The following is a 12,661-nucleotide window of genomic DNA, read 5'->3' as shown; positions in this document are numbered from 1 at the left end:
CTATTTCATTGTCTGACTGCCTGTTTTTGTTTTTTGTTTTTTTAATATTGAATTTTTGCATCTTGGCGAACAAGGTGATATGACAGTAGCGTGTGGGCTTACGCAGAAGCCACAGAATATATTTAGTGTAAGTACAACATTGCCATGCTATGTGGTTGTTCTGTCCGTCAAGGGGTTTTTCTTTTATTTCTTCTTTATGTTGTGTAAATACAACCATGAGAAACATAACATAACAGAACATAACCTAACAGACAGGTTCGACATTTCCCTTAACACGTTATCTTAACCGTAGCTGTGTTACTGTGTGCCTGCCTTGCGACTCAGTTCGAGTACCGTTTAGGTTCTGAGTTGTGTTGTGTGATTGGTCTCTAGTTATCTGGAGTGTATGGGTAGGACCCTCATGTTCCCCCGTCCCTGTTATCTAGGGACGGAAGGGCTTGGAGGGGGAGAGAAAGAAGAGAAAAGAGAGAGAGGATAGGTCGAAAAGGGAGAGGGGGGGGGTGGGGGATGATATGCGACGGCTCAGTGCGGCGTGTTGTTGTTTATTGTTCTTAATATTTTGTTATTCCGTTATTCTCAGGGGAGAGTGGAAAGGGCAAAGTTGTGCCAAGGCTCCCACAATTTATCAAATGTAGGTGTGGTCCCTGTCAGTCTGGCCGTTAGGCTATCCATTAGGTGGACCTCTTTTATGTTACCTATCACTCTCTATGTGGCGGGTATATCTGCCTGTAATCATGCTTGCGCCATTGTTCTCCTAGCTGCTAGTGTTATTTTATGGATTACATTTTGTTCCCCTCTTGTCCAGTTGTCTATGGGTCTGTTCAGGAGGTATGTCCATGGGTTTAGGTCGGGTGCCCTGTGGAAGATTCCATTTAACACTTGGTGTATCAATGCTTGGGCTTTGGGACATTCCCACCACATGTGGAGGTATGTACCCCTATGTCCGCAACCTCTCCAACAGTCGTCCATGGGTGTTTGTCTCATGCGGTGTAGCGTGACCGGTGTGGAGTACCACCTAAACATTGTTTTGTAGGATTGCTCCTGTAGTGTTACACATATGGATACACTATGGTTTGCCTCCCAAATGTCTCTCCATTCTTCTCCCTCCAGCACCTCTCCCAGGTCTATTTCCCACGCCTCGGTGTATGTCAGTGCTCCCCACTCCTTTGTTTCTGAACATATGTGTGTGTACATCATGGTTATTAAGCCCTTCCGGGTGGATTCATTTAGACACATTCTTTCGAAAAAAGTCAGGGGGCCTATTTCTCAGTATGGTGGTCAGGGGGGACAGTTTTGATGTTAGGCTATACCTGTGGGCGTATGTGTCCCAGATGGTCAGGGAGTTCAGGATGGCCGGGCATGTCGTTCTCAGGATAGGCCTATCTTCTCTGCGTACCCGTATGTGATACTGTGGGAGGTCGGTCTCTGTCATGAGTGACTCCAAGTCTACCCATCTTCTCACCTCTAGAGGCGTGTGCCACATCGGGACCTGTGCCAGTTGCACCGCTAGGTAGTATGAGTGACTGCCTGTTTTTAAAAAGAATTTAAACCTGATGCTCAAAATATATATTCAAGACAGAAGTCTATTTATTTTTTAATAATATGCAATCACACAAAAAATATTATGTCGGGGGGTGGGGCTGGACTGCCATGCTAACCGGTCGCATGCAGGAGAGGCTCCGGATAAACCAGGCCTCTTAAGCTACTTAACGTGGACCTCCGCACAATAAACGAGCCCACGAGATACCCATGGCTGTGGGAGAGGCAGCAAACCCCGAGACCGGAAGTTCTGGTCCCCAAGAGGAAGCATGGAGCTTTGAGGTCTCAACAGGGGGCAACAGCATCTCATGAACCAGCCTGTGTAACTTACTAGCAATATAAGCTTGAACAATTTGTGTTATCACCAGACAGTCTGACGAACTGACCTAGCCTGTTTGCAGCTTAAATGTACACTTTAAATCGATGCTATACTGCTTTAACTGATTCTGCCTACTTATATTAAAAAATTGTGCCTGTAAATCAAAACCCCGCATGTTCAGCGAGGGAAATGCCTGAGGACTGCTGTAAGGGCACCTCAAGCTTGATTGTACCATGTCTATGCACTGCAAAAATAAAAAATACAAAAATACTAAATATTATGTCTCGCTGTGCAACAGTGGTAGAACTAATACAGAGAAGGACATGGTGCAAGAAATTTTTTTGGACCCCCTTGAGGAAAAGGGTGGTCAAAAGATAGATCCCCATCTGTTGTAAACCCCCATGATGCTATACCAGCTGGGGGTCTACCATGTTTCCTATCCTAGCAGGGTTGCATTTGTGAGCAGTTGTGCGTTTAACTGTAAACATGTTTCTGTATGGATCATGTATGTGTGCATGTAGGGGTGTATATATATGTACAGTTGCAATTGGAATGCAGTGTTATACTTCTATGTAATGTTTGGTTTGAATGCAGGGGTGTATTTGTAGTGTTGGCATTTAAATTTGGGTGTACATTTGTGTTTATTTTTGGTGTTTGAATGAAGTGGTGTGTTTGTATATACTTTTGGCGTTTGACTGCAGGGTTGTGTTTGTATGTGATGTTTGTGTTTGATTGCAAGGGTGTGTTTGCTTGTAGTGTTGGTGTTTGGTTACTGGCATGTATACGCATTTACACATGCACTGTCACATACATATATACTTACATAGATAAACATACACATTGACACAAGTAAAGGTACACACATTGACACATACGCACATTCACATACACACTGACACATAAATACACACACACTGACACACGGATACATATATACAAAAACTGACATACAAATACACACATATACACACACTTTCACATACAGAGAAACATAGATACTCATATAGTTCTGGTCTGCCAATGTCGTGTTGGGGGTAAAACCTGCCCCTTGGACAGTGCAGTGTGTCAAGCTGAAACAATGGACATCCAGAGTCCTACCACCATGGCGGCCACTTCAAAAAGCAGTTTGCTAAACAGTCTGTTTCAGTGAATTTAGGGGACTTCAAAATGTATGACAAATCAGGAGATTTAAAAATAAAATCCAATTTAGAAACGTTTTAAAAAAACATTGGTCAGATTTAGAAATTTCCTTATTTCCACTTTGGTAAATAAATTTCATAGCGATCAGTTGTCTGCGTGAAGCATTCTTTAACCACCGGTGAACATCAACAATGTTTTTACAGTGTTTTACTGTTTTGCATGCCAGTAAAATAGGTTTTAAAAAAAGAAATGTTTTGTGGGCTGGTAAGACAAGGATTGCAAAAACTGTTTCAAAAACATATTCAAAACCTTACATATTAATGCAAATAGACACTTTTGCTAAACAAATATGTATCTTGCACAAATTTCAGAATATAGTGAATAACCCTGCAGTGGATATGTTGAACAGAGTTGGAAAGGGCTCCTTTAAATGATTGCATTCAATTTGGACAGGGATGGATTAAGATTTCATAGAGCCATAGGCCAGTGTCAATTTGAGAACTCCACTTCACACTTAGTATTGGAATGGGAACATAGCTTCATGGACCTGGGGTTCCTGTAGAACTCTTGAGGCAAGTCCGAGAGTCACCTTATGGTTACAGGAACTTTCTAAGCACCATAACCCTTACATTACCACTACCATAACTGTACTGCCCCCTGTAGTGGTTATAGTGCCAAAAGTGCCCTGTTGCATCCTTACTTGGAGTCTGCTGGTGGCTCATGTGGAGCCAGAAGCTTCTTACAGGACTTTTGCTATAAGTCCACATCCACTGCGCTAAGCCCTGCAGTGCTATATGGCTCATTGGGTGAGAGCTTAGCTCATTGCAAGAACGGGGTTTAGCTTCTAGCTGCAGTGAAGGTGGTGGTGGTGGGTGCCCCGTGGACCCCTGGTAACTTGTCAAACTGCTCTTAAACAGTTTGACTAAATTCACTGGGAGGGCACCAGCGCACTCCTAACACTATAACCACTACAATGTGCTGTAGTGATTATGGTATTTAGAGTGTTCCTTTAATCAGGCTATGATTTTGAATAGTAATTATACATTTGGCCCTCTTTTCCAGTAAACAACAGTTCAAAAATCTAAAATATTTACATAGCTTTGCAAACATTTACCAGTCTATCTAATTACTTCACTACTGTCTATGACATGGGGAGAAAAAGACACATCTATATCTTAAGGTCATTTTCAGTTATTTGCTGGCAACTTAATATGAAATAAGCCAGTTTTTTTTTTATTACTAAACTCAATGCAAGAATGGACATGGTGACAGGGATAAAGACTGCGTTAGGAAAATGAATTTATACAGGGAGCAGTATTTAGGATATTATTTCCAATGTTAGTGGTTTGGGACACCCCAGCAGTGGGGTGCCCTATAGGAGTGCAACGCAAAAGTTAATTTATCAGTGACATTCATTGCAGCTGAAAGGAACATGTGCGTTCACATCAGAAGGGGTCATGAAGGTTGGCTCTGAGAGGTAGACCTGAGACAGACTTGGAATGATACTTTACTAACCACTTCTAGAGAGAAAAACTAACTGGGCTGGATTCCTCTCTGTCTGTCTGTCTGTCTGTCTGTCTGTCTTCAATCCAATACAATTGAGATATCAATATGATATATAGTTTAACTATCTAATCTACAGATGATCTGTCTTTCTGTCTGTTCATCTATATCTGTCTGTCTCTATGTTTTATCAGGAGGAGATCTGTCTGTCAAGTGTATTGTGAAACATGTAGAGGAAAGAGTTTGATATTTCATACTATAATCCTGAGCATATCATGTAATTGACCAATACATTGATTAGATGCGAAATAATTCCAATACCCCATCATATAAGTCAAACTATAAAACCAGAGCAATATCACAACTCCCTGTATAGGTCTGCCTTTGTTTGAGGTTTGGGTTTACATAAGTGTCCCACCTCCCTTGTTTAGCCCAGAAAGGTGTTTTACACCAGCTTAACCTGGACTGGACAGAGTCAGAGAAAAACAAACAGGCAGTGAGTGTGTAATATAACATAGTAACACAGGAGGCAAATGTCAAGGATAAAGCTTTCACCCACAGCTACAGATACAGTTATTGGCTAATGCTGGCTCTGTTCAGAGTGATACTAGACTGGAGGGTATATAATTCAACCTATATACCAATTATTGTTATTGTGTGAAAGAAAGAAATTTTATTAAAGACACGGAGGCTCCTATTATGCTTCTCTTTCTTTTATTTTCCCTCAGCAGCGAAGAGAGAAATGAGTGAAAAGAGAAAAATATATCATTAACATATATACATATTCAACATAATCCACAGTGCTACATAGGGAACCTCCCCCTTTCAGTATATAAGGTGTAGCACTCTCTTCCTCTTCCTCTTTCTTCGCTGCTCCCTCAGACCAGCTAAGTACATTTATTGACTATATCATTGTACTGTCATCTATACCTACTCTACCTGCAGTTTTATCTGCAAGGTTTGGTTTCTAAGTTTTATTCATTCCTTATACTGTTTTCTTCTTTCCCTTGCCGTTTCGGCAATCGTTATATCCCGCCTACCTTATCCTCGGCGGTCTTTCACACCTTCTCGGTTCCGCCGCGGGCGCGTTCTGCGCATGCGCGGACACTCGCGGCGGCCATTTTAAGCCTCATTACTCGGCGTGTTTTTACTCCGAGGAGGCTGCTTGACCCTGCTCTTACCGGGTATTTTTCTCTCCTGCTCTGTCCTTGTGCGTGGGTTAAGCAATCCAGCACCTCTGTCCTTTAGCCTACACTAACTGCTAGCCTGTTACCATGCAGTCTGCCTGTGGTGATTTGAATCCCCACCCTGTCCCACTTAAGGGTACCACAGCATCTGATTCCCAGGCCGACTCCAACCTTATAGGTTCAGAGGAATTCCAATCCCTCTTGGACACTACTATGTCCACCTCTATCAACAAGGCTATCTCCTCGGCCATGGGAGCTATGTCATCCAGTATCTCCCTATCTATTTCGCAGGCCCTTAGACAGGCCCTTCCCACCCAGTCGGGCACAGGGCCCTCTCCCAACTCCCCTGAGGAGATCAGCCCAGGGCGCAAGGCACCTGCCAAGCGCAAACATACCGCTGACCCCCCCCACACCCAGGTACAGCCTGGTCTGAATGACACGCCTCAGGCTGTCGATGATGGCGCGCAACAACCGCGCAATAGAGCTACTGGCCGGGCTACGGCGGCCAGGGTATGGAAACGGGCACGTGCCCATGATTTATTGTCCGACTCGGACGAGGACGGGGACGAAGAGTCAGACGACCAATTCTCGGATCCCTACGGGGACGAGGTTTCAGGGGACGATGACCTGCCAGGGTCACAATTCCCTTCCAGACAAAACAAGGCCAAAACCCCTTCGGGGGCCCATGATGCAGAGCTAACCTCTGACCAGAAAGATGCCCTGGTCTTTGACCCAGACGACCTCAGGCACCCTCGCTCCGCGGAATGGGAACCCGCGACCCATATAGCCCGATACCTGGCCCTCAGGGTGCGGAAATCCCTCTCACAAGAGGGCCGGAACAAACTGAGGGCAGAATGCCCACGCCCGATCATACCCGATGCGGTAGCCAAGACTCCTGAGGTAGACCCCCAGATTGTGCAGTTTCTGGGCAAGTCGGGTTGGAAACCCAAAAAAGGCCTGGACTACTCCATGCGGAACTGCCAAGATAAGTTCCTTGACACCCTGGGCCCGGTCACCAAATTATACGAGCTGCTGGAATCGGCTCAGTCGACTGGGGCCCCAGTAGACTTTGAGGTGGCGTTCGGCTGGCTCCAGCGCCTGATCTGCATGATTGGCAACGCCAATACGGCCATGTCAACCGAGCGCAGGAAGGCCATCCTGCTTAAGATTGAGCCCAAGCTCGCAAGCATGGCCTCTAATGAGCCCGGTGCCTCCGCAAACGGCCTTCTATTCGGAGAATCCTTTGTGAAGGACCTAGGGTCTTACGTGAAGACATTCACGGCCTTGGACAAGGCCCAATCCTCCATTAAGAGGGTCTTCAGCCCAAAGGTTTTTGGCGGGGCCGGTAGAGGTAGGAGCCGTCTACCCGGCCGCAACCCCCGGGGTTTCTCTAGACCCGACAGAGGCTCCTTCAACCATCAGAGACCGACCCAGGAACGGTCCTTCACCCCATTTTTCCCCTCGCGAGGACGGGCTTGGCATACCCGAGGCAGTCGAGGAGCACCCACGGCTAAACGCCCTTATGGTGAGTACCATGTTTCCCCTTTCTTCCCGTATACCGGTAGGGGGCAGACTGACCCAGTTCGCCCGGGCATGGTCACGTGTCACGTCAGACAGTTGGGTGTTACAGACAATAAGGGGCTACCAACTAGAACTAACCGCTCCCCCCTTTCAGCCCTCTCCCCCAAGGGCGATTCACATGCCATCTGCACACTTAGATCTCATCTCTACGGAGATCAGGGAATTACAGGCCAAGAAGGCCATAGAAGAGGTCCCTCTAGACACACCGGGTTTCGTAAGCAACCTTTTTCTAGTGCCCAAAAAGGGAGGCGGGGTGCGCCCGGTTATCAACCTGCGGCCCCTGAATGCCTTCATACAATACAGGCACTTCAAGATGGAGGGCATTCACTGCCTCAGAGACCTACTCCTACCCGGAGATTGGATGGTCAAACTAGATTTACAAGATGCTTACCTAACGATCCCAATAGCCCCGGTTCACAGGAACCTACTCCAGTTCTGCTGGGAAGGCAAGAAGTGGCGTTTCACATGCCTACCTTTCGGCCTATCCTCCGCCCCGTGGTGTTTCACGAAGGTCCTAAAACCAGTGGTGGCCTTCCTCCGATTACACGGAGTCCGCCTTATCATCTACCTGGACGATATCCTAATACTCTCCGGGACTCGATCCCTCTTACTAGAACACTTAGGCTGGGCCCTACACCTCATACAGAACCTAGGCTTCCTTGTAAATTGGAAGAAGTCGGTTCTGATTCCCTCTCAACAAATGGAATTCCTCGGATTCCGTATCGACTCTGTACTACAAGTTCTCTGCCTCCCAACAGAGAAGATGTCCAACATCAAGAGGGAAATAAAGAAACTAATGCAAAGGCCGGACATATCCCTACGCCAATTGGCGCGGGTAATCGGCCTGTTAGCGGCCTCTATCCAAGCAATCTTCCCAGGTCCGCTACACTACAGAGCCTTACAGCGGCTGAAAGCGGCCTGCCTGAGAAGTGGCCACTCGTACGAATCTCACATTTCCCTGGACGCAGAGTCGAGGGAGGAACTGAACTGGTGGCTAACCCACATGGAAGCTTGGAACGGCCGAGCGATCTTCGGGTCCACTCCGGACCTGGTGATCGAATCGGACGCCAGCTTACATGGCTGGGGCGCGCGCTGCGGCAATATATCCACAGGAGGCAGGTGGTCCACGGAGGAGTCCTTCTTACACATAAACTCTCTGGAACTGCTGGCGGCCTCGTTCGCCATTCGCAGTCTGTCTCCCAGAGGCATCTCATGCTCGATCCTCCTCAAGCTGGACAATGTCTCAGCCGTAAGGTACATAAACCATCTAGGGGGAACCAGGTCTCGCATCCTAGCGGTTTTGGCCAGAGACTTCTGGAACTACTGCTTACAAAACAGCGTGTCCGTTACCGCGGAACACATCCCGGGCCTAGACAACTACACCGCGGACTGGAACTCCCGCTACCTGAGGGACTCGGGAGATTGGAAACTGCTTCCGAAATTATTCCGCAGAATCTCGTCCCTGTGGGGACCTTTGAGCATGGATCTGTTTGCATCCAGACTCAACACGCAACTACCGAAGTTCTGCAGCTGGAGACCAGACCCGGAGGCAGTAGCGACAGACGCTTTCCTCCAAGATTGGTCCGAGGGCAGGGCCTACGCCTTCCCTCCGTTCAATCTGATAGCTCGTTGCCTGGCGCACCTCCGGCGCTTCAAGAGCTCGTTGGTACTGATAACCCCGTGCTGGAGATCTCAACCTTGGTTCCCACATATGCTGGAGATGGCAATAGACCACCCACGGCTACTGCCGGAACACCCATCACTATTGACCAACCCAGATGGGGAAAACCACCCCCTGGTGGAACAGGGCCTTCTCCGCCTCATGGCGTGGCTCCTTTCCGGGGACCCTGGGAGATCACGGAGGTTTCGAACACGACTGTGCGGCTCCTGGCAAACGCATGGGCACCTGGTACACGACAAGCCTATGCTGCAGCATGGAGACAGTGGGCCAATTGGTGCTTGGGACGATCATTGGATCCGGTATCAGCCCCTGTGAAATCGGTACTAGATTTCCTTACGCACCTGTTCGAATCAGGCAAAGCCTTCCGCACGGTCAATGTTTTCCGCTCGGCCATCTCAGCCGGGCACGACCAGGTGGACGGCCTACCACTGGGTCAGAACCCTCTGGTTTGTCGTTTGCTTAAGGGAGTTCGTTTCTCACGGCCCCCCACATCCAGATACGGGTCCTTCTGGGACGTCACCTGTGTGTTCAAGCTCTTAGATGGCTGGCCCACTAACGTAGATCTCTCCCTTAAGCAACTGTCAGCAAAACTACTGATGCTGTTTTGCCTTCTATCCTGCAAAAGGGTATCAGACGTGAGAGCCTTGGACTGGCGAGCACGTTCATTCACCCCGGAGGGGGTGTCATTCGATATTTCACGAAGAACGAAGTCGGCCACCAAACAGGTCTGCTATCCACGGATACCGGGTTTACCTAACTTATGCCCAATAGCGTGCCTAAAAGAATACGAATCTCGCACCTCTGCACTGCGCCCGTCCGATGACGGGCCCCTGTTCATCTCCCTGAAAAAACCCCATCTGCCGGTATCCACACCGACGCTGGCACGATGGATTAAATGGATACTGGCTACGGCCGGAATAGACGTCTCTATTTTCTCATCTCACTCGGTTAGAGGCGCCATGGCCTCTAAAGCTTCGGCGGCCGGTTGCCGCTTGGAAGACATTCTGAAGGCTGCAGATTGGTCTACGGAATCCACATTCAGGAATTTCTACTTTAGACCGATACAACATTTTTCAGACAAAGTCATTGCTCAGCTTTAAACAAGCATAATAGGAGCCTCCGTGTCTTTAATAAAATTCCTAGATTTTACTAGTAGCATGACGTAAAGTCATGATTTTATTAATGACACGGAGGCGAGTATTATTCCCTCCCTCCCTCCCTGGGTTGGAGTTGGTGATATGTTCTCCTGTTACACCCTGTCCTTTCTGGACTGACTCACGACTTACATCTCTGGGATGGGTATCTCTGGCCCATATTCGAGTTAAGTATACTTTGTAGACTTGAAGTTTCTATCGTTCGGTTTAGTTTACATTAACTTTAATTGATCATGATTATTATATACTTTCTGTTATGCCTAGTTAATATGACATTTATTCCTTTTCAGTAGTCTAGATTACTATATATAATGGATATATTACACCCAGTTGCAAGTTGGGATTTTACCATATTTCTCCTCTCCTTTTTAGCATGATTCCAAATACTTATGGAACTTAAAGGAGCTTCACAGTTGACTCCACATTCCCAGGAAGATATGTTCAGCTTCCCGAGTTTACAGTTCGAATTCAAGTTCTGGTTCGGTTTACGGGTCTTCGGATCACGACGAAAGAGGAAGAGGAAGAGAGTGCTACACCTTATATACTGAAAGGGGGAGGTTCCCTATGTAGCACTGTGGATTATGTTGAATATGTATATATGTTAATGATATATTTTTCTCTTTTCACTCATTTCTCTCTTCGCTGCTGAGGGAAAATAAAAGAAAGAGAAGCATAATACTCGCCTCCGTGTCATTAATAAAATCATGACTTTACGTCATGCTACTAGTAAAATCTAGGAATTACAATGAAAAGAAAAACCCAACAAACTGCTATCTGATAATGTTATTTAACAAAACACGCAACATTATATCTAGCCAACAATGTATATTATAATAAGATACATTATTTTTAACTCCAGATCTCTCTGAACTACACCCCTACAAACGGCACATTTCTATTTGTATCGATACACCATGATGAATGTGCATAGTGTCAGAGTACATAGTGTGAAAACATGCAGGAATTCCTAACATGTCCAATAAAGCAATAGAAATATGTAACATATTACACGGTGTGTATTCTACAGTAGAAATACCCTTGTTATGTAATTCCGATCATGGTGTAAATATGTCAAACATGCTCTGCATGGCCAAAACCTAAATGAATGAAAAGTTCTGAATTGGGCACCAAGTGGTCTCGTTTTTGGGTCATGCAATCTCTAACCTGCATTTAATGCATGATATTATCAGCATGAGTGGCTCGTGCCAGCTTTGCATTACCTTGATCAGATTGTGTGCCACTGCAGATACCAGTGCTTCGTCTCCTCTCTGCCATGGGGCGTGCACCCCTGTGCCATAGCCATGCCATGCTATTAGATAAGGGTTGTGCATGGTGATCCAGTACTTTACCCGGTCCCCAAATGTCTTGAAGCAGAAGCTGGCATAGTCATTGAAAAGATGGGAGACGCTTTGATTTGCCCACCCCCCGTACATCTCCTGGATGGGCAGAGGTAGGTCCCAGTGGTACAAGGTGATCACTGGCTGCAGGTGTCTGCTGAGCAGCAAGTCTATCAGAGAGTTGTAATACTGGACTCCCTGCTCATTGACAACTTCATTGCCATGGGGGAAAAGCCTTGGCCAGGAAATGGAGAAATGGTAAAAATTCACCCCAAGGAACTCCAGCCCCGGCAGCTCCTTCTGCAGGAAGCTGGTAGAGGGGTCTTCAAGATGGACTTCATGATGAAGGTGATGGGTACTGTTCTGGTGGGATCTCATATACTGGTCCCATATAGAGGGTCCCCTGGTGGAGTGGTCTTCTTCAGCCTGCAAGGATGAGCTACCGACCCCCCAAAGAAAATCTGGGGGGAATTCACCATGAGTAAAGAGCTGGCTCTCATTCAGTGGGTTCTGAAGACGGATTCTGTCCCACACTTTCCTGCCTTCTCCAGGGCTTCCACTGACTGCTCTTATAATAACCAGAGCCACAAAGAGCCAGCAGCCACCCATTGTATTTCTCCTGGCTGTGTGTAGGGCATCCAGAGAGCCATCCACTGACTACAGGTTCCTGGGAGAAAGGGTGATGTCCTCTGCTCTGAGTGCTGGACTGTCTTATCTCAGCTCCACTATAGAGCTGGATTGTAAAAGTCCTGTCAATGATTAGTCTGAACTGTGAGCCCGGGGGGGTTGCTCAAAAAAAAAAGTGGGGGTGGTTGTGCCCTTGCTTGTGCTATGGAGAGTCATACTGCTTTCATATTGCAATATGTTACCTATCAGGACTGAGCTGCTGACGTGCTTTCAGGGATACAAAGTATCTCTCAGTAATCGTGTGATTGGGAATATTCTCAATCTTTAACCCCCGCATTGCCGCACAGACCCAGCTACCTAGTGGGAGCTCTGTAAAACCGGTGTTTTATAATAAAATAAATAAATAAACATAGTTAAAAAAAAGCACAACGCCATGACAACAGGTGATATAGACTTTTATTCACGAGGAACCTCACCTGTCTAGTATTGCACAGTACTTGGTTATGAAATGTGTGTGCGTGTACATATATTACTTTATGTTTTTATTATGCAGAATAATATCTGTCTCCTTCCGTCCGTCTGTCTGTCTAAAT

General features: G+C 46.6%; 1 protein-coding gene across 1 annotated transcript in view; it reads right to left on the bottom strand.

Moving 5' to 3' along the window:
* KLB (klotho beta) overlaps positions 1–12,050 on the bottom strand; it is a 48,069-nt gene extending 36,019 nt beyond the window's left edge. The window contains exon 1 of the mRNA XM_063425772.1: positions 11,325–12,050. Coding sequence (XP_063281842.1) covers positions 11,325–12,050 — 726 coding nt within the window. The remainder of the gene's footprint in view (positions 1–11,324) is intronic.
* Positions 12,051–12,661: the final 611 nt, after the last annotated feature.

Source organism: Pelobates fuscus, chromosome 6, assembly GCF_036172605.1.
Source record: "Pelobates fuscus isolate aPelFus1 chromosome 6, aPelFus1.pri, whole genome shotgun sequence".
Lineage (NCBI taxonomy): Eukaryota > Metazoa > Chordata > Amphibia > Anura > Pelobatidae > Pelobates > Pelobates fuscus.
The sequence above is the reverse complement of the archived record's forward strand: the minus strand, read 5'-3'. Positions and strand labels throughout refer to the sequence as shown.